Source organism: Emys orbicularis, chromosome 13 (assembly GCF_028017835.1).
Source record: "Emys orbicularis isolate rEmyOrb1 chromosome 13, rEmyOrb1.hap1, whole genome shotgun sequence".
Lineage (NCBI taxonomy): Eukaryota > Metazoa > Chordata > Testudines > Emydidae > Emys > Emys orbicularis.
Window position 1 is genome coordinate 42,588,620 of NC_088695.1, and position 25,082 is coordinate 42,613,701.

General features: G+C 39.6%; 1 protein-coding gene across 1 annotated transcript in view; it reads right to left on the reverse strand.

Moving 5' to 3' along the window:
- Window positions 1-2,439: 2,439 nt before the first annotated feature.
- SMURF2 (SMAD specific E3 ubiquitin protein ligase 2) overlaps window positions 2,440-25,082 on the reverse strand; it is a 104,911-nt gene continuing 82,268 nt past the window's right edge. Inside the window, exons 14-22 of the mRNA XM_065415331.1 lie at window positions 20,116-20,323; window positions 18,319-18,422; window positions 16,464-16,578; window positions 15,866-16,044; window positions 14,908-15,045; window positions 14,553-14,673; window positions 12,520-12,721; window positions 6,810-6,885; window positions 2,440-6,441 (exon numbers count right to left, since the gene is read on the reverse strand). Of these exons, the coding sequence (XP_065271403.1) occupies window positions 6,342-6,441; window positions 6,810-6,885; window positions 12,520-12,721; window positions 14,553-14,673; window positions 14,908-15,045; window positions 15,866-16,044; window positions 16,464-16,578; window positions 18,319-18,422; window positions 20,116-20,323 (1,243 nt within the window). The 3' untranslated portion in view covers window positions 2,440-6,341. The remainder of the gene's footprint in view (window positions 6,442-6,809; window positions 6,886-12,519; window positions 12,722-14,552; window positions 14,674-14,907; window positions 15,046-15,865; window positions 16,045-16,463; window positions 16,579-18,318; window positions 18,423-20,115; window positions 20,324-25,082) is intronic.

Genomic DNA, 25,082 nt, shown 5'->3' on the forward strand with positions numbered 1-25,082 from the left:
TACATTATTTGGGCATTTTAGGCTGAATCAATGCCTCTGAACTTCTGACTACAAAGTATAATGAAACTAGAAATGTGGTGGCAGCTCTTTAAAACAAAGCAGCACTTGCTCAAGTTCCTTGTGAGAGAGCAGGTCAGAATGGGGGTTTCCTTCAACCTTTGACATACAAATCAATTATTTAAATATACGCCGGGGGGGGGGGGGGGGCCTTCACTACACTGCACACAGCATTACAACATAGTGCTTATAGGATACATTTACATAGGATTTAACCAGGAATATATTTTTGTAGTGTTTTGGCTCTTAAATAGCTAGTACTAAATGAGATTACAGTACTTGTGCCCAATCATGTCCTCAAACAAGCTTGTCATCTCATTCTTAATCACGCACACACTTCAAAATCTAGAACACTTTTTGCTAAAGAATAAAACTGGTACAAGAACTTGCAGGCTCTTAATTACTTCCTAGAGTGAGCATATTAGTGTCCTTTTACATTTCAATTTTACAGTGGTTCTCTATGCAATTGCTATCAGCAGATTGCTGCAATAACTCCAGTTATAGGCACTACTTATAGCCTGCCTTCATGGTGGGAATATCTACAACAGTCAAAACATGTTAGTATTTGCACATGGTTGAGGTAGACTTTAACTAAGCTGTTTTCAAGTCCACATACTTTGCTTCACTAAGCTACTTGGAAAGACACTGTCCTAGTAACATGATGCAAGCATTTAAACCTAAAATCAACATCTTGTTACACTAACTGTAGTTTATTTGAGAACAGGTAAGGAAGCAGTGGGTTTGACACTGGTGGGGTAAAGTAAGATGTATTATACTTGCATTCACCATTCTCAATGCAAAACCTATTCAGCTATCATGTTGAGGTAAGGTAGACTAGCTAACCACACACTGACAGTACATTTAAGGCAAAGACCCTAAAGTTCAATCTGAATTTAATATCCTAGCCTCCAGCTAGGACTTGCTGCCAATAGTCAGCAGTTGAGAGGTGGCTCTTGTATTGGTCTTCTGTAAAGCTGTTATTTACCTCTGCTACTGAAATACACGGGCTAGCAGATTAAGTGAAGGAATAAGTGCGCACTCTGCTACAAACAGTGTTGTAGCCTTACAGGCAAAGTAGGGATGTTAATATGCTTGAAAAATAACTGACACATTAAAGCACAGTGCTAATTAGTAGGTTAAGGACTAAGTCTCTTGCTGTTTAACAAAACCAGACGTTTTAGATCCATCCCCTAGAATACACTCTTTTCACTAAACAGGACCCAAAGCAGAATTTTCAGTAAAAGGCCTTGCCTAAAGTTGGTTGTTCCCTATATGGTTAGCTGCTAGAAGCAGAAATCTTTGGGATTTGCTTGTATAAGACTATTGGTACCTGTCACTCAACATTGTGGGTCTGGCCTGATAAGAGATTACAGAAAGCAATTTACAAGAGAAATAGAACTACTCAGTCACAAGAGCATTCATGAGATTTAGTCTCATGCATGTGGGAAAAAAGTTCACACTAGCTTTGGTGGGAGAAAGAAGAGAATTGCACCTTGACTGAAGCTTCTGACAGCTTAAATAGTTTTTCTGGTGGCGATAGCCGTAAAAAATTTTTTTTTTTTTACAGAATCACTTCCAAACAGCTAACATACTAAAAGAGACCAATTCCTCCCCCCGGTCCAACAGGGCTATAACTTAATGAGTTGGAATGAAGACAAAAAGTATTAATTGATTTGATTTCACATATTTTTCACATATATATTTTCCTGCAAGGAATTCTGTTCAGATTAGCTAAAGGCAGCAGGATAGTCACCCCTTCACTGATCAAGAGAGAAATTCCCCTTTGAGACATGTTGATATTCAAGTGGCTACAGTTAAAAGGCACAGAGGGAGCTAGAAGAGACAAAGTAAAGTGGAACCTCAGTGTTATGAAGTCACCAATCAATCAACCACACACCTCATTTGGAACCAGAAGTATGCAATCAGGCAGCAGCGGAGAAAAAAAAAAAAAAAAAAAAGCAAAAAGCAAATACAGTACTGCACTGTTAAACCTAAACTACTAAAAAAATAAAAATAAAGGAAAAGCACCATTTTTCTTCTGGATATTAAAGTTTCAAACTATATTAAGTCAATGTTCAGTTGTAAATTTTGAAAGACCCACTATAATGTTTTGTTCAGAGTTATGAACACTGCAGAGTTATGAACCTCCATACTCCGAGGTTCTACTGTATAAGGGAAAACTGGCTACAGTATCCATTCCTGAATGCTGTTTTAAGGCCTAATACTTGCTGTATATGCAGGTAAATGTAGGAAGGCATCAGATTAGTTTCATACCCTGTACAATATACTCTCTACGATTGGATCTGACTCCCTGAACATCTCTAAAGTTACAAATGTAAGTCAAAGTAAACCTTTAATTAAAAACTTTAAACGATTTTAAACCAATGATGCTGTGACAGTGCAAACAGCATACAATTTATTGCTCAACTTCTGCATGGGTACATTAAGTTTTTAAAAACCATTTTATACAGATGTTTTGTTAAAGCTCATGTAACGGATGGCAATACAATGAATATCAATGCTAAAAACACTCTGTAATAAATATAATAGAAATGAGAAAATAAAACAGTTTGTGGAGGGGAAATTATACTTGAGTATAAACTAATTACAGCTACAGACAAAGCTTGGGATGTGGCAGAGTCAAAAACCTACTATATAGTGTTAAATACAACAAATGGCACCTGTTAACTATATGGTGCAGTTTAAAATCTGAAGCAATGTGAGCATGCTACATTAAGCTGTATGATGCATACTTATGATATAGAAGCAAAGCTTTTACTTCCATCAATGCAGCCAGTTTAAACGCACCAGAAGTTTAATACAGATGTAGTGTTGTACAACAAAAATACAAAAGGAAAACTTGTGTGCTCTGGACTCTAGTATACAACAAAAAATGGTAAAAATAAATCAGTTTAGGGAAGCTGAACCTATGTGCAAAAAAAAATTAGAATACATACTGTACAAAGCACCATTACAAAACTCTTTACAGCGAGAAATTAAATCCTCTGAAACTCAACTATGTGCTGTATATTTGAAATCTACAAAATAGTCACTGTTCATAATTAAACATTCATAATGAAAAGCAACAGCATGAAAACATGATGCAGCATTTCTCTAAAACAACTTTATGCAACTAAAGAATGGATAAAGTAAAACCCAGTAAGGACAAGCTGAAATAAATATTCACATTAATCATGGGGTGAAAGTCCAAGGTTCAATGCAAAATAGGGCTTAGCACCTGTTTGAGGGAAAGTGGCTGACATGCTTTTGGAACTATTTCATGGGTCAATACTTCTGCAAAATGTATTAGAAAACTTCTGGCCAGCTGGGGTGCTTTATTTAAAGCTCTTAGTTGTTATGAAGGTAAAAAGGCACTCCGAATACTTGATATATTCCTCATAACTGATCAAATAGATAGCAATATTAAGTTTGTCTATCCACGTCCATAATATTTTAAGAAGTTAGATTTTACAACATTAAACTGGTGGTACTAGAGGGATTACACAACACCAAAATGCCTAGCAGGAAAGCAATTCACCTACAGCTAAAGCTGCTGTGAAACTTCAAACACTGGATTAGGGTTTTTTAGTTTTTGTTGTGTGTGCAAATTCCAATAAACCCTTACATTGGACTCAACATCTCAAACCTATAGGAGGTTAGGATAGGGGCCAGCTACAGCTGCGTGTTCTGGCTGTTTAATGCAGGGAGTAGACTACAGTGGGGAGGGAGATGCATACCTGAAACAGCAGAGGCCAGAGGCCATCAAGAGACCTTGTACAGTGGCAGCTCAGAAGAGGCACTGAGCTGCAGCAGTCAAACCTGGGGATACAGTATTTGTGCTCGGTATCCCCAGGCTGGGTCCTCTAGTGTAACAGATCTGCATTGCCCCTCCCCAAGGAGTCACTTGGATGAGGCGTTTTTTCTGTTCATACACCACAGGGAAGAGCTGCTTGCAGGATCAGGGGAGTCACATGGGATGAGACCTGTCTGTGGAAAAAATCCCAACCATACCTTGGGCAGGAACAGCCACCTCCCGCAGAGAGTGGTGCCGTCAATAGGCCATTCCTTTTGGATGAAGAATGTAGTGAGACCATCTCAGCAGCTTTGCACAGAAAGGCCTTGCAAGTCACTAATGAAGTTTCCAGCCTGTGAAGTGACAAAAGAACCCTGTCTCTAGAGAACAATCCATCTCATGACCCTCAGAGTTTGGGAAGGTCTCTTAGAGGCAGTGTTACCACTCATCATGACTGAGCTCAGCATAGAGCTGCAAGCCCTCCAAATGAGGAAAAAGGTCTGGCAGACTGCAAGCCCAGCTGCCAAAGCAGATCTCTTGGCTGCTTCCAGTGTGCATCAACAAGCAACTAACCTCTCCACCATGCATGAGCCCAGATGGGTATGTCTGTTAGAACAAGCAGCATCTAGCAATCATACTACTGAGGAAAATAAGTGAAAGTGTGGATTTGGGCTACCAGTGATGATGGTATGATCTCATTACGACTGCTCTCAAATAGACGTACTATTAGGCTCTTAACAATCATTCTAATGAACACAGTCCATTATTAGCTTACATGCTGTAGCAGTCAGATTTGGCAGAATGAATTTATATGTTGACATTCACAAACTACATAGAATAGACAAGACCAAAAAAAAAATCACTAGTTCATTATATAACTTATGCTGTGAAAGGAAATAATTGTTTACATCCCATTGTCTTAGTAAGTTCAAGACTCTTGTTTCTCATCAATGTAAAAATAGTGCAGATTTCTGATGATTAATTATGATCCAAGTTAAAAAACAACAACCCAACACTGATTAGAAAAATTCGAAATTACCTCCAAATGTTGCTGCCCTCATTACTGTGCAAGAGGGCAGGCAAAATGCCAGTTGTAGATTACAGATCATGCAGAAGAATGCTGCTATAAAAAATGTGCAGTGAGTAGCCTACCTTCTCCATACCCCAAAAAGACAGCACTCTGACCTCACAGTAGGATGCTCATTTGAACAGCCCAAGATTCCCTCCATTGGTAGTGCATTATGTTCCCATTTGAACTGTCCAGCCCACAGTTTAACTCTTACATATATTTACTCTCATCCCTACAACCAGTGACAGTGTTGTGCTTTACTCACCTCATTTTCAAAGCACATCACATCGTGCGTGTTTGTTAACAGAAGAGCTTTTGCCATTTGAGTTAGTTACTTTTCCTTATTTGTAATTTGTGCAAACCCACAAGACATGAGCAGCCAAACAAAGATTAAAGGTGGTTTACCTGATAAGTCTTTAAGCATCAAAAAGTACACAATGTGAATTGGCTGCATTTGAACATAAAAAGCTTTGGTTGATTAGATAGACACAGTGGGTTCTGAAACATGAACTGATGACCAGGCAGAAGACTGTCAACATCACCTCATCAGCATGCTTTAAGAATTTTTTTAAAATGTAGCATTTGTTTTAAATTGAAAGCAAATCAAAAATACTCTCGACAATATCAACTTGTTACAAAAATGCTTGTTTAAAAAAACTGAAATGACTAATGCTCTTTAAAAAAGGACTATTCCACATTTAACACAAAGTACTGTACCAAATGCAGTATTTCACTCAGACTAGGAATCTGACAACTGATAGAAACAGGACACAGAACTTCATGTCTGTAATTCATGCTTGAAAAATATAAAAAGCCCAATTCTGGGTAACATTTAAGTGAACATATAATGCAGAATATAATATTTCACTATAAGAAAACGCAGTTAACATGTAAGTGGCTGTAATTAAAAAGTTAATGATTCTTTTAGCCAATTTTATGCAAAGTTAGAATAATCCAAAAACAATTTTTTTTTTTTTTAAAATAGCAGGTATAGATGCTGTTCAGTATGTTTACTTGAGCTGAAACGTGATTTGTACCGACTGCTGAAGTTGTGTCTTCTTGTCTGTGAGAATAGAAATCAGGTAGGCAAATAGAACAGATTACCTTTTACAAAAATAGTAGTAGTCTTTAAGTGTAGAATACTGCTTAACTGTCAAAATGTAGTAAAAGTCACAGCATTCTGTATGGTCAAGATATTAGTTTTTAATAGCAGCTGAATGGTTCCATGGCAAGAGCCACAGGACCTATTTTCTTGAAGGCAAAAAAAAAAAAAAATTCCAAAATTGTCCTTTTCCTCACAGTGTTCTTGAGTAAAAGAGGAAAAGCATTCCTGTATTTCAAGCATTTCTTGAGTCTTGGCTGAGGGGAGGGCTTTCTGGCTGACAGGAGTATAAATAGAGTCTCAGGTAAGTCTGCAAAGGGTCATTCCACAGCAAACCCACATGTTTCTTCAATGGCGGTTAGCAGCTTCTCATACAGCTTGTCATAGCTTTCATAGGGAGGAATGTCTATTCGATTAAAGCTGTTAACAAAAAACAAAAGCTTTTTAGAATGAGTTTCAACTCTACCAAGAAATCCAAAATTGATGCAGTTCTGTTGCACTACAACTGCATTTAACATCCTTGAAACACTTTGGTGATAAGCATTCAACTTCTTGTATTAGATTATTAAATTACATTACGATAGTCTGGTTTTGTTTATATCAATGTAGTTCTGTTGGCTATCTCCTATTGCCATAAAACATGGAATTCTTTACCAAGCAGAAAAGTTATCAGGAGAGGAGAAATAAATGACAGTTGATAATCTAGATGTGCTATATCAATGGACACGTGTCCATTTACCAAAACGCCAATATTTCCATGGAGGAGTGAAAACGTAACATGGTCTTACCAGGTATGAGCTTTCGGCAAGTTATTAGTGCTGGCATCAATCTGGTGTATTGTAAATAGCCTGGGCCCCGCAGCACCTGCAAATCCAGTAAAGATGAATTCTCTAGCACTACTACAGGATATAACCCCCAAACTACTATTTTGTAACTGTTAAGAAGGCAGAGTGAGACGTAAACAAGCAGGTGAGACAGATGAGCCATGTACTAAGGAAATGAAAACAGTATAATATTGTGGCAGGGAGGGAGAGAACACACAGAACAGCAAATGGAAAAGCTGTCTCTCCACATTTCCCCATCAGACAGAAATTTGGTTTTCTTCACACATGCACAACACTCAGACTGTTTAAGCCAGTGAAAGATACACAAGAACTATCAGTACAAATGTAAATCTGTATTGCACTAAGGTAATATAGTAGAGCCTGATCCACACACAGTTTTTATACAGGTATCACTATTTCAGTTAGGGGTGTGATTTTTTTTTTTTTAAACTAATACAACTTATAGTGTGGTTGCATTCATACCACTATAGCTGATTTCTCCTCGTACCAGACTAATCTACACTGGTGTAAGCACATTTATACCTGTATAAACAGCATCCACTTCAGGGTCACATTTACAAGGGTGTGATTTGTGACCAAGACAGCTGTGATGGCAAAAGCCCCTAGTGTAGTATATTAGCAAAAGGAGAAGTTATTACCTTACAGTAACTGGAGTTCTTAGAGATGTTTTGTCCCATGGATACTCCATCATAGGATGTGCATGCACCTGTGCACTCTTGATCAGTAATTTTAGTTAGCAGTGCCTGTGGGTCCGCGCCTACACTCTATACATCCTTGTGATCTAGTGTGAGAGTATATAGGGAGGGTGGACCCGCCACTGCTCCAGTTCCTCCTCAGACTGGAAGCACAGGAAGACTTCACAGCAGAAGAAAAGAAAGGCAGGATGTGGAGCACCCATAGGGACAACACATCTCAACTTCCAGTTACTGTATAGATAAGTAACCTCTCCTTCTTTGAGTTATTGTCCCTCTGGCTGCTCAACTATAGCAGTGTCTTGACATGGAGGCGGATCTCAGCACAGCGCTGAAGAGAGTGCTGCTCTAGGTTCTCTCTGACCTGGAAGCAGGTTGAATAGCATAGTGCCCAGAGAACATGTGCACACAAGACCAGGTTGCTGCTCTGCAGTTGTACATGATGGGTATGTCTTTAAGAAGGGCTATAAAGGTGGACTGGGCCTGTTGGAATGAGCAGTCTGCTTAGCAGGAGGATGCGCTCCTGCAGCTTTGTAACAAGCTAGAATGCATCAGAAACCCATTTACATAGTCTGAGCAGAAACTGGCTGTCCATTCTCTTGGCAAAGGAGATCAACACATTTCAGGATTTTCCCTCCAGGCTCTTGTTCTGCCTCTAGGTAAAAGGCAATGGCCCTTCTTACATCCAAGGTATGGAGGCTAGCTTCCTCCCTCAAGGAATGAGGCTTGGGGTAAAGCACTGGTAGTCAGATGTTCTAAGTGACATGGAATTCTGAAGAGACCTTAGGCAGGAAATGAGGATGGGGGCAAAAGGTCACCTTGTCATGGCAAAATGTAAGTAGGGAGGGTCAACCATGAGTGCCCTTAACTTCCCTACCCTTCTGGCTATAGTTATGGCTACTAGGAACAAAGTCTTGAAGACAGGTAGAGGTGTGAACAGCTGGGCTCCTTAAGGCATTGAGAAGCAGATTAAGGTCCCACGATGGTGCAGACTCCTTAACATGACGAAACAGATAAAACAAACCCTTATGGAATGTGGGTGAGGTAGAAACAGAAAATCCTTTGATTGGTGGATGAAAGGCTCTAATAGCAGCCAGGTAACTCATAATGGAGCTCAGTGATAACCTTGTATGTTTAAATTCAGCAGGTAACCTAGTACGTCTGTGAGGAGAGATTCACAAGGGGATATGGATCGATGGGTACACTAGACTTGGAAGTGCCTCCACTTTTGCAGATAGATTTTCCTTGTACTTGGTTTCCTACTGCTCAGGAGTATGGACTGAACTTCTGGAGAGCAGCCCAATTCTATGCCTGAGAACTATCGAGGAGCCAGCCCTTGAGGTGCAGAGATAAGAAACTGGGGTGCATTGTCGTGCCCAAGTCCAGTGTCAGGAGATCTGCAAGAGGAAGGCAAAGAGATGTTCAGAGAGAGATGAAGCAGCTCTGGGAATCACACTTGCCTTGGCCAGGATGGTGCTATCAAGATGGTGCTGGAGGGCAGGCGTACAAGAGACTGAGGCTAAAGGAAGAGTAGGGCGTTCCCCAGGGAGTTGTGTCTGTACCCATTCTCCCTACTCCACGAGCAGAAGCGTTGGCATTTTGCACTGGACGGCGTTGAAAAGAGATCCACCTCTGGAAGGCCCCAGGACTGGCAAATAAGCTGAAAAACCGAGTTGCTGAGTCGCCTCTCACGGTTTTGGAAGTGCCCTGCTCAGGGAATTCGCAACAGCATTTTGCAAGCCTGTCAAAATGGCTTTTTGGAAGAAGATGCAGACTGGGAGGTCACCATCAAGGAGGGCCTCTTCTTGTAAGAGCTGGACCTCTTTCTGGAGGGGTCTCACATAGGTCTGGTATTGAAAAAGTCAAGAATGCTGAGCAATCTGAGATATGGTAAGTCATGTCTTTGTTGAAGGCATATAGATCCCCAGGGATTAGAGAAGGAGGTCCAAGAAGCAGCAAACATTCATGTCATCCAGGACAGGACCATCCTTTTCCTTTCCTTATGCAACACCACAGTGGGCTTTCTGGAGGGTACCCTATAATACTGGTCACCGTACAGAGTCCATGTGTTCCAAAAAGCCCACTGTGGTGATATATAAGCAAAGAGCGTGATCTCCTGCCAGGGATGACATGAATGTCTGTTGTTTCAGTGATCTCCTTGGGAAATATCTCCAGAGGGGGGGTTAGAATGGAAAGAATGGTAGAATCCTAGACTGAAACCTCTGAATCTGAGAAGGTATCTTCTCCTGTGTCCAATGGAGGAGCCCCAAGCATAGGTAGTGGGGGCTGGATCGTTACTGGGGTTTCATAGTGATCAAGCTTGTGTGCTGGGATCCAGGATAACAGAAGGAAGCTCTGGCTGCGAATGGTGAAATAGTACCGGGGAGGGATCCCTCTAGGTATTCCTTAGGAGGGGAGACCCAGGCTTTTCCGTAACTAAGAAGTCTTCATGGGAGAGAAACCTGGACAGTGCTCAATAAGAACCTGAGATGGTACTGGGGCCTGTGCAAAAAGTACAGTCCATGCACTCCAAGTGTACACTACAGAGGTAAAGTCTGTGTGTTCTTTGTGGCTGTGTCCAGAGGAGGGCAGTACCGAAGCACAGTTGAACAAGGCTTCTTAGGAGAAGTCAGTGTGTCTGGAGATCTCCAGTTCCCAGGCCAACTATGGAGGTGCTTGGTGCAGTTTGTTAGAAGACTTCTTAGCACAAGGCATAAGAGAAGTTTTTTTGGTGGGTAATGGTAGCTTGGTACTGGGGGTGGGGGTACACACAGAAGCCTCAGCAGTACCCATACTGGGATGCAAGGTCACCTTGCTCTCTGTCCTAAGAGGTAACTTGGAGACTCTCCCCAGGGAATGAGTTTACCACCTCTTAAGAGTGCTTCAGTTCTGAAGCTGCTTCATGGTCTCTGGAAGTCACTGCTGCAGCCTGAGTGACTAAGGCCATTGTGCCAGGGAGGGGAGTCACATCCTACAGGTCTCAGACAGCGGAGCACTCCATCAGGAGGAACTTCAATCTAGCCTCCCTCAGCTTAAGAAGGCAGTAGTGGAGAAGCTAACAGAAAACTCTGCTATGCTTTGTTTCGAACCAAGGGCAGTTGAGAAGGAACTGGAGCCTTGGCGGGTCCACCCCCTCACATACCCTTGCACCAGAGGGGATGTATAGAGCAAAGGCATGGATCCATGCACACTGTTAACTAAAATCTGCAATCAAGAGTGCACCAGCGCATGCACATCCTACGGCGAATGCACCCATAGGGACAATAACTTGAAGAACTGCACTTTTACCGATACAGCTTACTACACTCAGGGTGATGATGGAATCAGTTATATAACTAAAAGCTACAGCGTTGCCAGTACTAGCTGCATCCATGTTAGCAGCATTTTATCAGTATAGTGCACTGGTATAGCTATACTGGCAGACTGCTTCTACCGCTGATTTGACCTTAGGGGTTGTACAACTAACTATACCAATATAGCTAAAGTGGTACAACTTCTGTGGTAGTCAAGGCCCCACTGGGCACTTGGGTGGTTGTATGGCCCTTCCCAAACACTAGGATACAGTATGTGCTGCAAAATTCTAGCTCATGTTAAGGATTTAACACACAGGTTAAGTTAGCCATGGCAGTAATAGGGGTCACTAACAGAACATTAAACAAGGCAAGTATCTAGTGGGTAATACAATGAGTTAATCATAGGAGAGAAAGCACCTAAATGAACATGGGGCTGCCACCTTTGCTTAAGCTTTTCATGTTGCCATTTAAATATGCAACATAGTATAGAGCTCCTCCTATATGTGTTAGCACTCAGTGGAGTACTGCATTCTGCTAACAGGTACTAACGCCCATTAATGAAACCTTAGTACTGCAGGGGATCTATGCCATCTGAGGAACCCAAAAGACTACGCAGGCCCTATGTGAGTGAGAAGGCTGGGTGGGGATAGTTGGTTTCCAGAACCCCTGGCTTTTGTAAGTGGCAACTGATATCACAAGGTTTTTGCTCAGTTGGAATCCAGCCTTTCTACCGGTAAAGAAAATACTTCTACACCGCTACCCCAATATAACGTGACCCGGTATAACACGAATTTGGAGATAACGCGGTAAAGCAGTGCTCCGGGGGGGGCGGAGCTGTGCACTCCGGCGGATCAAAGCAAATTCGATATAACGCGGTTTCACCTATAACGTGGTAAGATTTTTTGGCTCCCGAGGACAGCTTTATATCGGGGTAGAGGTGTATTTGGTGAGTGTGTTCTCTTAGACACTTTCCTCCATCTTGAGAGAGCAAACAGGGCTGAACTGATTGCCTCTGATTTTGTTCACCTAGCAGCATGGATGACAAAGTTAAGAACTGTTGCTGTAGAAAGGTAGAGATTCTATCAGAGTTCCAAAGGCAGTTGGATAATGTGGTAGATTCTTTCTGTTCCTGGCCTGCTCACCACCATGTGGCTCCTTCCATGAAGAAGTCAACATCACAAGAGTCTCTCTCACCCCTGTTATAGTCACAAAGAAGTTACTTGTTGGCTTTCCTGGCCAGGGAGTGAATTGTAGACAGCTGAAGAGGCGGTGAGGGATCGTAAAGTGAATATTACAAAACAGGCTGCCAGGAAAAAAAAAAAAAAAACAGCCAAGAGAATCACATATAGGTCTCTGATGTCCAGAGTTCACTACAATTAGAGAAGACTAGAGAATGAAGCGCTTTACTGAGTGAAAGAATAGGGCAGGTTACAGCTGAGAGTCACAAGGTTATGGGACAGGAGAGAAGAGTAACTGATAAATGATACTGAAAACAGCTAATCAAGACCACTGAAAACCCCTTTGTAAAAACAAAAAAAAAAAACAAAAAAAAAAAAAACACAAGTCACATTACAGACCAATAATCTTAATTTTATGCAAGGTTTCTGTGATGTGCTATTTCTTTCCTCAAATGGATCCATTTTAAGTTGGTTCCCATCGAACTTTTACCTTGTAATGCTTTAAAACCCTGAAGAGGCACTCTGGATGAGCCGGTCACAAACTGGAGCAATCGTGCTCTTCTCTCTTCATCGAAGAGCTCCACAGCTTTCCAGAACCATTTCACAATGTTGCTGTCTGGAGTACAGTGTTTTAACCTAGTATTTGCCTTCCAGTCATTAACATCAATCTTTCCAAGTCCACAAATGATGAGCTGTTAATAATTGTATACATCATCAATGGTCAATACAAATAAGTGACATTACATCTAAGCATCAAAATATAATACATGTTTTAAAAAAATACCTATAGATTTCAGTGCAAATGGAAAGTTACAGGCTCTCTCTCTTGTTTAAAGGCACATAGAATTATATCATTTTATTCTGTAGTAAGAAATGTCATACAATGAATCCATTTTCAAGGTGTCATATTTAAACTTCATTTCAAACAGAGCAGCCAATATCCAAAAGTTGTATGGCAAAGATAATTTAGGGAGCTTGAAAGTGTCATGTGTTTCCAGATGTATACTTTACAGGTTAAATTCTTCATTCAGATGTTGCATTGCTGCCACTGAGTTCAAAAGAAGGAGTTTCTTATGAGTAGCTGGGGGTATAATCTGGCTCTCAGAATTCAACTAATTCTGTTTTTTCCCCTCTTAATGTAACTTTTTATTGCAGTTATATCCACACATATTGTACAAATCAGTTTAAACACATTTACAAGACAAATGCACAAGTAAAATGTATCTTGGACTTTGTTTTAATTTTGTTATAACATCCATCCCCTGATTCTGTCAGAGCTTAAATAAAAACTCTGCACTGTGAACATGTGTCTAAGAGTTTTATCACCATTACATCTGAACGCCTTCAGTTTAAAAATCAATAGCAATAGCCAAGTCCCTAGTGAACTTCATGGAGTCTCTGGCACGTCTTCCTTTTTTGAATAAAACCTCTATGTGCATTTATAATGTTTTTATTTTGGGGCGGAAATGGTTGTCTTTGAGCAGAGGGGAGTGTCAGTATTGTGCATGTCATTCTTGCGAGGGTGGAAAGGCCTATTTCAAAGAAGGTTTTGCAGTATTTCTGAAAGAGTCAAACTCTGGATTTGCCTAATCTCCTCTGGAAGCTGGTTCCTCTAGAAGCCAGATCCTCTTGACAGAGAATGCTTTGTTCCCAGTTCTCATGAGGCATACACAAAACTATTCTGAATTTGCTTGTTTATTCTCCCAGTGAGCAGGCCATACAGTAATCATAATTTATTCCAGTATAATAACAATAACTTTACAAAAGGAAACACAGGAAAACGTGGATAATTCATACTTTAGCCATTTTATAAACCAACACACATACAATGGCTCTGTGGTTGTGCAGGATTGATAGAGAGAAAAATCCCAGCTACGGATTCTATATTAGATGTCGGTTTTTAAAAACAGACTTTGGGAACCTGCTGCATTTGTCCAGGGCAATATGGTATTTCAGGTGCTGGATCTTTACGTTTAGTAGAGCACTTAGTGGCAGTGCTAAGGCATACATGCGTCTTTAAGGGTAATGCACTGCCACCTCCACTACAGAGAACACTCTGGACCAAAATGAGGTGATTGTAGATACTTCGAAACAGAAAACCAACTGAACCAAGGTACAAGAGAGGGATCCATACTAAATGTCCTATCAGAACTGATTGAAATAAAGGAAGTGGCTACTTCTACAGTCACTATGAAACACCCTATTCGGTCACTCCCAAGATTAACAAAAACAAATGCCCAAACCTGTGTGAATACACTCTACTAAACAGAGTTAAACAATGCAGACCATATGAGAGAGCGAGAGAATGCTTCAAGCTGACAAACCCAGCTACTGATTCTGTAGAAGATATACAGAAGTGAAGGTGTAAGAGATCAACCTCAAAATTCCAAGGCTTGGATGACCTTTTGTGTTTAACTGTGGGTGCTTGTAATATTGCACCTGCAAAACCCCAAAAGCACTGGGGATGCAACTTAGCCTTTTATTGTTACACTTGATGACATAATGTAACATTAGTGTACTGACCTCTAACTCCTTCTCATCAAATGTCTTCAGCAGATGTTGTGGGATTACTTCATTAAATCCCTTCTGCAGTGCTAGAAACTGAGCTTCAATTCCTCGTAAAAACCGCCAGTTTACATAAAGCCTGCAAATCAAGTGCAAATTCGTTTTGTGAAAAATATATTCAAACACAATAACCCTGCACTTTATCCAGCCCCAAAACTAAACTTACTGACAGCAACCCAGCACAATAAAAGTACTGTACTAGTGCTTAGATAAATGTGGCACTGGCAATAAATTCAAACAAGCCAAACTCTCTCAGGGAGGAAACTAAAAGAGAAGCTTTGCTTGAAAAAATAGATGGATGATTATTTAATACCTGACATATTCTTTTTTATTTTCCTCTGTGACAGGGATGCTTTTGCCATTGGGTTTCAGTTCATGTTGAATAATTTCCCCATAAGCATTGTGTTCCACACAGAACGTATGGTCCAAGACGCCTGTAATATCATTCTCTCTTGTGGAGGGAAACAAACAAATGGTTCAGTGAAGAAGACATACTCTGCAAATGTATTACATTCATAAATACTTATGATAGACACCTCAATTTAATTTTCTAATCAGATTTGGTTTCAAAATATTGATAATAAGCATAACACAAGAAAACCTATTACTTCTTTATTATTCTTGAATTATATTTTGGAACACTGTCAAACCTTTTGATGCAACACTTTTAGCAACATGCTGCTGCTCTTTAATGGTTTACATCAGGGGTAGGCAACCTATGGCACGCGTGCCAAAAGCGGCACGTGAGCTGATTTTCAGTGGCACTCACACTGCCCGGGTCCTGGCCACCGGTCTGCATTTTAATTTAATTTTAAATGAAGCTTCTTAAACATTTAAAAAAACGTATTTACTTTACATACAACAATAGTTTAGTTATATACAGTATTATAGAAAGAGACCTTCTAAAAACATTAAAATGTATTACTGGCAAGTGAAACCTGAAATTAGACTGAATAAATGAAGACTCGGCACACCACTTCTGAAAGGTTGCCAACCCCTGGTTTAAATGATCAGTAAATAGAAAAACTAAGTTATAGTTTCTGATAAGCTCAGTGAATCAAAAATTCTTCCATGTTCAAAAATTACATTCACTACACACATCCATGCCTCTATAAAGCTGAAATACTCCATTTTTAAAAAAGCTTTTGTTTACTATGAACACTATAAAGATATACTTAGTCTAGAAAGATATACTGTAACTCTACCTTAGACATTTGTATTAATTCTAACAAAATTTTAAATATCATAATTATTAAATGTGCAATACATACAGTATCCAGACTAAGCTGTTATGAAGATCTGGGTCAACCAATTCCATGTCATCGAGAGTAATTGGCTTTCCTAGCAATTGCTTATAGAAAGGCAATGTGAAGCCCCCATCAATATAATGTCCATGAAACACAGCCATCCCCATAATCCGTCCAACAAAATGGAAATATGATAAGTGTTCCTGGAATTAAAAGAAAAACAAATGCATTCAACTAAATCAGACTTCCAGAGAGAGTACTTACTGAATTTCAAATTTCAGAATTAAGACTTTACAATCAAAAAGTTTCTAGGTTTTTTGTTGTCACACTTTCAGAACTTGGTTGGCAACAATTCAGAGATCCTATTACTCAGCACAGAAACTTGTTTGAATTGCTTTCCGTAAAGCAATTCAAACATCTGGCACCGAGATTAAGGAGAAATATTTGGTATTTTTCTTTAATTCTAAATACAAAGGGGTCATGCCATTGCACAAATTCAATTTCTAGCAATGATAATGTGAGAATTAGACTCCTAAGTCTAAGGCATTCCCCATGCTAATTCGAAGATGAATTTCCTAGGTCACAGAAAGAATGAGTTCTGTAAATTTGTCATCATTTGTACCGGGTTAACTGCAGAGTCTGGGTTGATTTGCAGCGTATAGATATCATCTCGTGAATACTGGAAGAGGCCATAATATGGATTCAACATTTCATGAGACAACAGGTAAAGCCATTCCCTGGGGAAATAAAATAATAATTTTACTGCATGTTTCAAATACATTTCTAGGTTGACAAGTTGTGCAAAAATTTAGGTTTTCAACTGTAAATATTTATAGCGATGAATATAGAGTTAAGCTATAAACAGGACAGAAAGCAGAAATTACTTTTACTCGCCCAGTAAGCATACAGTACTTGAAAACTCTGCAAGCCTTTTCTTCAACTTAATCTCAATAGTATCTGGTTGCTTCCCCTTCTTTAGGCATTACACATTTAAGACAAAGTTGTACTTTGTATATTTTACTCACTATACAACACTGCTGTATGATACTCTGCTGAACGTATCCATTACCTGAAGGCCATTTACTTTAAAGGCTTCAATTTAAAGTGCTACATAGGTTTGCACTGATTGGTAAATATTGGTTTAAGGGGCAGAGGGGAACAGCCATAATTTTTCATACTGCTCCTTTGCTTCTTTGGCTGCCAGCAAAGCAGAGGGCTGATTGTCCAAGGTAGGCCAACCAGAAGTAGTGCTAGAAAACATTAGCAGAAGCACGGAAAATGACACTTTACTGCATCTGTTATTTCTACTTTTGAAACATTTTTGTTATAACTGAACAAGCAGCTGTAATTAAGTCAGCAAAATATTAGATTGTTGTAACAGTAATGATTAAAATGAGAAGTTATCCTCCAGGGATGGGAGGTTACATGAAGCAAACACACTGTAGTGTTATTAAGTAAAATCAAGTAAAGTTATGTAGAGCCCTTCAACTCCACGGTTATCTGCTTTATATCCGCGGATGTGGATATCTGCGGAACATTTTTGCGGATCGCGGATCAGATGCAGATACACATTTTGTATCCACGCAGGGGTCTAAAGATATGTTCAATATAATAGTTGCCATGTGTCTTTCATTACGACAACCTGCCATACAGCACCTAGAGATGCCAAAGAAATACTACCCAAATTTGGGGGGCAGATGGATGCTTAAGAATGAATGAAAGTTGCAATTCCCACTACTTATGTATTTTTTAGAATTTAACATAAAAGTACTATTCACCACAATAAATACGTTAACTTCTATCTCACAGCTTATTTAATTCACAGGTCACACATCCATATGCCAGCAAGGATGGGCATATTAATATTTTTGACTGTATTACAGTAGCATCTAGGTTATTTTACAGTAGCAACAAGGACTTCATATGTTAAAATACTTGTAGCTGTTATATCAAAACCATTTTAAACGATGTTTAAACTGAAACATTTGCTACCAGCAGAAAAAAATGTGTTTTTAACAAGTGAAAAATTAAAATAGGCTTACTTCCCTACTCTAGTAACTGCTAACATTTGACTTTAAATCCTAGTCAAAGTTTTTCATTCAAAACTACAATATTAGACTCACTTTTCTTACCAAAAATGTACCACAAGGTGGAGTCAGTTCTTAATGGTGTAAACTCTCCGATATCTAAGCTTCAGTAACCAGAGGGGGGAAAAACCAACTACATCTTCAGTGGAGTTACTAGAAACATGTCTCACATTTAAAATGCATCTATGTTAAGATCTGCAGTAATCTTGCAGATTTACTTACAAGATATACCCCAACAAAGGAATTAATATTTTCTACTCTAGAGAAACACCAGAAAACAGAGAGAAAATTTTGATGTACAAGTTATTAGTGGAACACACATTAAAAAAAGACTTTAAAAAGACACAGTACTTAGAAGCAGGATAATTTAGATCATGTTTTCTAGCATACCTGGCAACCCCTCCATAATCAAGGCCTTCTTCTCCACGAAATTTTATCATTAATCGCTTCCACAGGTCCTTCGGCCTCATCTTCATGACTTGCCTGTAAGACTCCTGCAATCACACCATCTACTGTCTTATTCACTGCTGTTTATGGATAGACATCCTACTACTATTTGTTACGGTAAATCATTTGACTCTCAGTACCTAAACCAGACGGTGTCCTTTCAGTTATTAACCACCATTTCTCAGACTACTATGTTTTCTACCAATATAACATTACCCGTCAAATAAAAGAATAGATATGCTAGAAAACCCATGGATCCTTAAATTGCTTGTCATGTGCAGGGATCGTTTCTCTTTTGTTTTGTCCTTCTATAGCTTCTACAAGTAATTAAAAGCTATAATTGTCAGTAAACTGCTTTGAAAATTGTAAGTGCTATATAAGGGCTCATTTCTCCTGTCTGAGAAGACAAAACATGGGCAATCTGTAAAGGATAGGTACAAAAACAAACCTTCAGGGGAGCATTAAGGAATATCAAATATTGCAAGCACTGGATGCCCTCTGCTACTGGGAAACCTAGAGTTACACCTCTATCAGGTAACTCCCACACACTATGGGAAGAAAATGTGTGGACAAAGAAACTGAAGAACAAAGAGGTAGGAGGAATGAAGAACTGGGTATTAAATGTACAGTTTCTATTTGAGAGCAATGTCATGATCCCCTGGAGCTAGCACCCCGCCTCCAAGGGACTACAGCTTTCATTCAGTGTTGTCAACCCTTGCTATTAGAAAATCATGAGTCAGACCCCCAAATATCATGAGATTAAAAAAAAGTCCTCATGATTTTTAAGCCAATGAAATGTGGGTTCTCTATTTCCCTACTGGTTTCTGAGCCTCTAAGGTGCTCTCAGGTCACATTTTCATCCTTTCCTCTGCAACCACACAGCTAAAAACGTACCTTTCTAATACAGCGAGCGCCCTGGAGAGGGCAAGTTGTTGGCTGACAGTGATTTCTAAGTAAAATGAGGCCTCACTCATGATCTCGCGATAGCTCTCAAATTTTTTTTTTTTTTTTTAAGCAAATATATATAAAAAATTCCTGACATTTGAGAGTTCTATCGCAAGATCGTGAGTGAGGCTCAATTTTACTTAGAAATCGCGTCACTCATGATAAATTTGTGAGTTGGCATGTCTGATTACTGTACAGCAGCCCCCCAGCTAATTCAAGTGAGATGAGCGAGTCTTCAAAGGAAGACTCATCCAATCCCGCTTGGGTGGAAAAATGGTGACCACAATGTGGAGACTTGGAAGTTGAGTGTAAAGTGAGAAGGTTGCAGTGGAGGGGAGCCAAAGAATTACAACTGCATAAGATCATTTCAGCAAAACAATGTTGCAAAATTCCAGTGAGAACACTGCACTTTGGGTGTCTCCTGTCAGTCAGCAGCCTTGAGAATTCATGAATTTAAATGGTCTGATTTTCAAAAATCTGAACAAAAATGTGCATTTGAGATACATACTGTGTAATTACAATATCAAAGATGAATGCTATATGAAGTTATTTACCTGTTATATTTATTTAAAAAAAAAAATCTAAATTTTCAATCTACACCCTCCCCTCTCCTAAACAACTGCCCCTCCCTTTTCATTTCTTTCCTGGAAGAGAATCCCATCCCATCTAGGATCTATGATTATCTATACACTCTCCTCAACCCTTACCATCGCCACCCCCTCGGAAAAGTTCCCTCCCCTACTCTCTCTCTCCCGTCACTTAAAAATGGGTAGAGTTTCCTTATCTTCAGATTACCTCAAAAATCTCTTCCCTGGAGACTTCAATACGACAGTGGCCAGCTTGGGGTTGGTGCTGCGACAATTCTTGCCTCAGAATCTTGAGTTTCTGCACTAGGTCTCGCTTATACCTTGGCACAGTCAGACATTCTGCCTCATCTGGAAGCTGGCACAACGATACTACCTGCTGTTGCTGCTGCTGCTGATCTTTAAGTTGGTTCTGACGGCTAGGAATAAACAGAGCTATTTTCAGAAACTCAAGTCACATGCCTGTATTTCCCTCTCAGATATTTTTTAAATTTTAGTATTTACAACAAAACTAGTTTCAATTACACATGGTTACTTATTGTAATTACATTTTTTAAAATGTCCAGTTTCAGTAAAAGGAAAAAAATAAAAAAACCCAGAGACTTTATCCTGACCAAAGACATATGCTTCTGTCTTTCGCAAGTAGCTGGTTTCAGGGTTTGTTATTTCCATTAGTGCTATTCTATGAAGTACGTAAAAGGTTATAGCACTGTATAATAAAGCATTATCTATACAGTTTTACCACTGAGCTGCTGACACTGAATTTCTTAGATACCATTTCCATATTTCCTTTGCATGTTTTACCTTCCTCCATTTTAAAATTCAGGGATATGCCAAACACTACGCCTCTAATCTACAGTCAAGACCACAGTCTGTTTTAAATGGCTTGTCTGAAAAAGAGTAAGCTTACAAAAAGATGTTTGTATTGGCAGCTTGGCAAGGACCTTGTCCCTTGTACCTGGACTAGTCTGGGCCACAGGAATGTAGGGAGTTCACATGTAACTAATTGGCACAGATAATCACGTAGTTTTACTACCAATTCTAAGAGATTTTATAAAGCTACAGGCATGTGAAAGTGTCCATCTTGCACACAATAAGTGGATATTCTTTGAGCTAGATCAGTGATACCTAAACTTTTTAATAAAGTGACCCACCAACTGCAATTTGTCTTTTTTTGCAAGCCAACCAAGGTCCAAATTCATGGGGAGACGGAGGGGGGCAAAATCATAGGCCAGCGTCCTCTTCTGCCTCTTTCTCCTCACCCTACCGAGGGGGCACTGGCCACCCGCAGCATCACCCTCCACCCCAGCACAGTGCAGAAGGGATAACCTGTGGGGATGGGGGAGTGGGATAGAGAGCGAGCCTGCCCTGCACTCACCCCACAGTGGCAGTTCCCATCCCACTGGGCTAGACCCAATTCCCCACTCTAGGCACTGTGACTTGGTTCACAGGGCCACAGTACCACTCTTTTGTCATGAAAGTGGGGTGGCCAAGCCAAATCTCAGTGGTGCTGTAACCTATCATGCCAGGCCACGTCTGGAGTGGGGAATCAGGCCCAGCCCCACAGGAAAGGAGCCGCAGCTTCAGGGTGAGTGTGAGCTGGGCTCCCCCTCTGCACTATACCTGCGACCCGCTTAGAATCTTCCCATGACCTGTTGGTGGGTCATGACCCATCATCTGGGAAACCATGACCTAGCACAACGGTGTAAAAACGGTACGCTTTACTTAAGCTGTCCAGCAAAAAGTCTCATGTGGAACACAGAAGATAGTACATTGAATGTACAGTACTGTATAATGAAGGTTACATTTCAGTATGTGTTTTTTCAGTTGACTGTTATTAATGATATCTCAAACCTCATACACCAAAGATTCTAAACAGAACCATGCATAATTTTAGACCTGAAAATATTTTAGTCTGTTGACTGTTTTGAACATGATCTGCTAGAAAGCTCCCTATGAACAATGGCCAACCAGAATTCATTTCCAGCAAGCTTTCAGCACTGTAACATTCAGGGTTGGCAGTTAAAAGTGAAAGTCCCAGCTTGCTCCAGGGTTTCAGTAGCCATTCTGTTATTACAGAACCCTTTCTTTTAATGCAATTTAGCAGGGTGAAAAAGGAGGAAAACTGGGACCAGAAAGATCACTGCAGACCAACAACAATTACAAGGTGGTCCATGCTGCCAGAGTTTGATAAACACTGCCATAGGGCACATTCTAAATCACTAAAACAAAAATAGTTTTAATGTTAATATTTGCTTTTATCCCACAGGCTCTAAGGAGGGGATAATGGAATTAAATTCAGTTCTACCACCAATATTTAGGACACAGAACTTATTAATTATCTGCTAGTCAGGAAGCAGGTATCAATGGAATTTTTCCTCCCCCTTCTGCCATTGCAAATTTCACAGAATAAACTGTAAACTGCTTTGCATAAGATTTAGCAAGAAGCAGATATCAGAGAAATCTCCAGGAGCAGTTATTTGGGGGTGAAGAAAGAAAATTAAATTTAAACTCGAAAAATACCTCTGTAAAGTGACCATGGTTGGTTTTATTTACAATGAGCTACAGTTATCTTAAAACCATTATCCTAAAAAAGGCACTAAAATGATTTAACAAGGAAGACAACCAACATCTCAGTGCTACTCAGAGCTAAAGTGTAAGACAGTCTACTTCCCTCTCCATTCTTTCCCAAAAAACTCAGACAATCATTTCTATGGACTTGTCTACACTTAAAACGCTATAGTGGTGAGGTTCACTGATGTAGTGCTTCAGGAAGGGATCTCCCATTGGCATAGGTAAGCCACCTCCCTAGGAGTTAGTAGCTATGTCGATGGAAGAATTCTTTCATCAACTTAGCACTGTCTACACAGGGACTTATGACAGTTTTACTATATCGCTCAGGAATATGGATTTATCACATTGCCGAGCAACGTAGCTGGGTCAACTTAATCGTCTAGTATAGACCAGCCCTAAAGGTCCACCTCCAAATGGCCCTTGAAGCAAAGTCCCCCACATAGCTCCTGAATCCAGCCCTACATCATTAGTGCTATGTATTTCTACCCGTGACTTATATCTAACACTATCCTCTCACTCATGATGAGACATATGACAATAGATTGATGTTTAACAACAATATAAACTCCATATACTCGAGGATAACTCTTGATGATGCTCAAGTTAAAAGGAAATCATTCTTTCATTTCCTCCACATTCTAATTCCACAAGGGCAAGCCAGTAAAAACATCCCTCATATAAGGTCTACCAGACAAGGTAATACTATATACCGTACTAAAGATAGTAGCCCTGTAGATACAAAGCCAATTAATCTCAGTCTTAAAGGAAAAGTAAGTAATCTGTGAAATCAGCATAAATTTAAGAACTATGCATCAAATTACAATTTTTTAAAATATCAGCAGGACTGGAGAGAGAAAAATAAAATAGTATTAGCTGAATCAGACCAAAAACAAATCACAATGAAGTATTAGCTAAACAGTTTGCAGTACTTAAAATAATAAAAACATTATTTTACCATTACTGAACTGTTGATGCTGGTATTTTGCTATTTTCATAGTTATTTTTCAATGTTTGTATCACCAGAAAATTGCTCAACTACACTTCCAAAGTAATATACTCAATGAAGCATTTATTTAACTCATTCAGCTTTGAAAACTATCAGTAACTCTGGGCCAATATTTAAATTTTAAACAGAATTAGGTAGCTATGTATAATGGCATCGGGGCAAAATGGCATCTCTGCTCAATGGAAAGGTCAGTATCATCTGAACTGAACCCTATGTTATATTTTTGGACTTGGAATTATATTCCACCCATCCCTCTTAAACAATATTATTTTATTTTTCAAATAATTTACAAAATCTTTCAGGCCTAAGGCAAATGACATGTTTTTACTTCAGAGCAAATGGGGGGGCGTGGAGAGAGAATCACTTTCACATATCCTGTCTGGTACAATAAAAGAATAAACATTACAGAAGATTTATCAGCCTGCAGACACTGTTGGTTGAATTTCTAAAATCCTTTTCTAATGAAAGACAGATGTACAAATGAAAAACTTAAGCATGTTGTCTTACAGCTTGAAGAAGTGTAAAATGGTTCTGGAGTTTGCTAGTCAAACTGGATTTTTCTGATGCAAAGCTAGCTCTATTGTAAGCACAATAAAATGTCATGCGAATGACCATGTCATAGTTATTTTGTAAATATCTATGAAATGGCAACTGGTGGATCTAAACAGAGGCTGTGCTAACCAGAATATTTCTTTTTTAAAAATAAATATACTCCTACAAATTGAATTTTCTACAAATATAAAAATTGTATTGTTGTACAAGAGAATTTTTGGTTAAAATATCCAAATAAAAATAGTTCTGTGTGTTGGATGTGTGCAGGCTCCCAAAGTATCACTGGTAAATTCAGTTTCAATGCCAGCAGGCAGCTAAGGAGACAAGGAATCTAAACAGAGTTAAGAAAAAAAGGTACATGGTTCATAAAAAGAAGCCATCAACCTGTACTACGAAGACTTTCATAAAATGCCCATAACACTCAAAAATATGGTCCTCAAAACATTTTAAAATATTTTTTTCTCATGTTTAGATGGCAAATTCTCTCTCAATACACTAGATTCCAGATGTGGATTGTCCAGACAAGAGCCATTTTCCCAAACCAGCTAGCCTACTTTTAGGTGATGGCACAAATTACATAAAAAGCTTTTCTGGATGTTTTCGGAGCCTAATTTGATTCTTCTACTTGCTGGCTCCTGACATACTCTCCTTGGCTTCACTTCCCAATGACTGAAGGCTGGTCTACCGGGAACTTCTATTGGCATAGCTAAAAATCCACACACACACACCCCCCCCAAGACATAGCTATGCTCACCTAACCCTCTGTGTAGGCAGTGCTAGGTCAAAGGAAGAATTCTTCCATCTACCTAGCTACTGCCTCTTGGGGAGGTGAATTATCTATGCCAATGGGAGAACCCCTTCTGTTGGCATAGGTAGTGTCTACACTGAAGCTGTGCTGCTATAGCAGTTTAAGTGTAGACATACCCTGATTCCCTTTAAGAAAACGTATTGCCATCCCTCCCTCCCCAACACCTCCTTTCTCTCCATCCAGCTCTTCATTGTTTCTTTCATTCAACACCTAGTTAATGCTATGCAGGTGTTTCCAG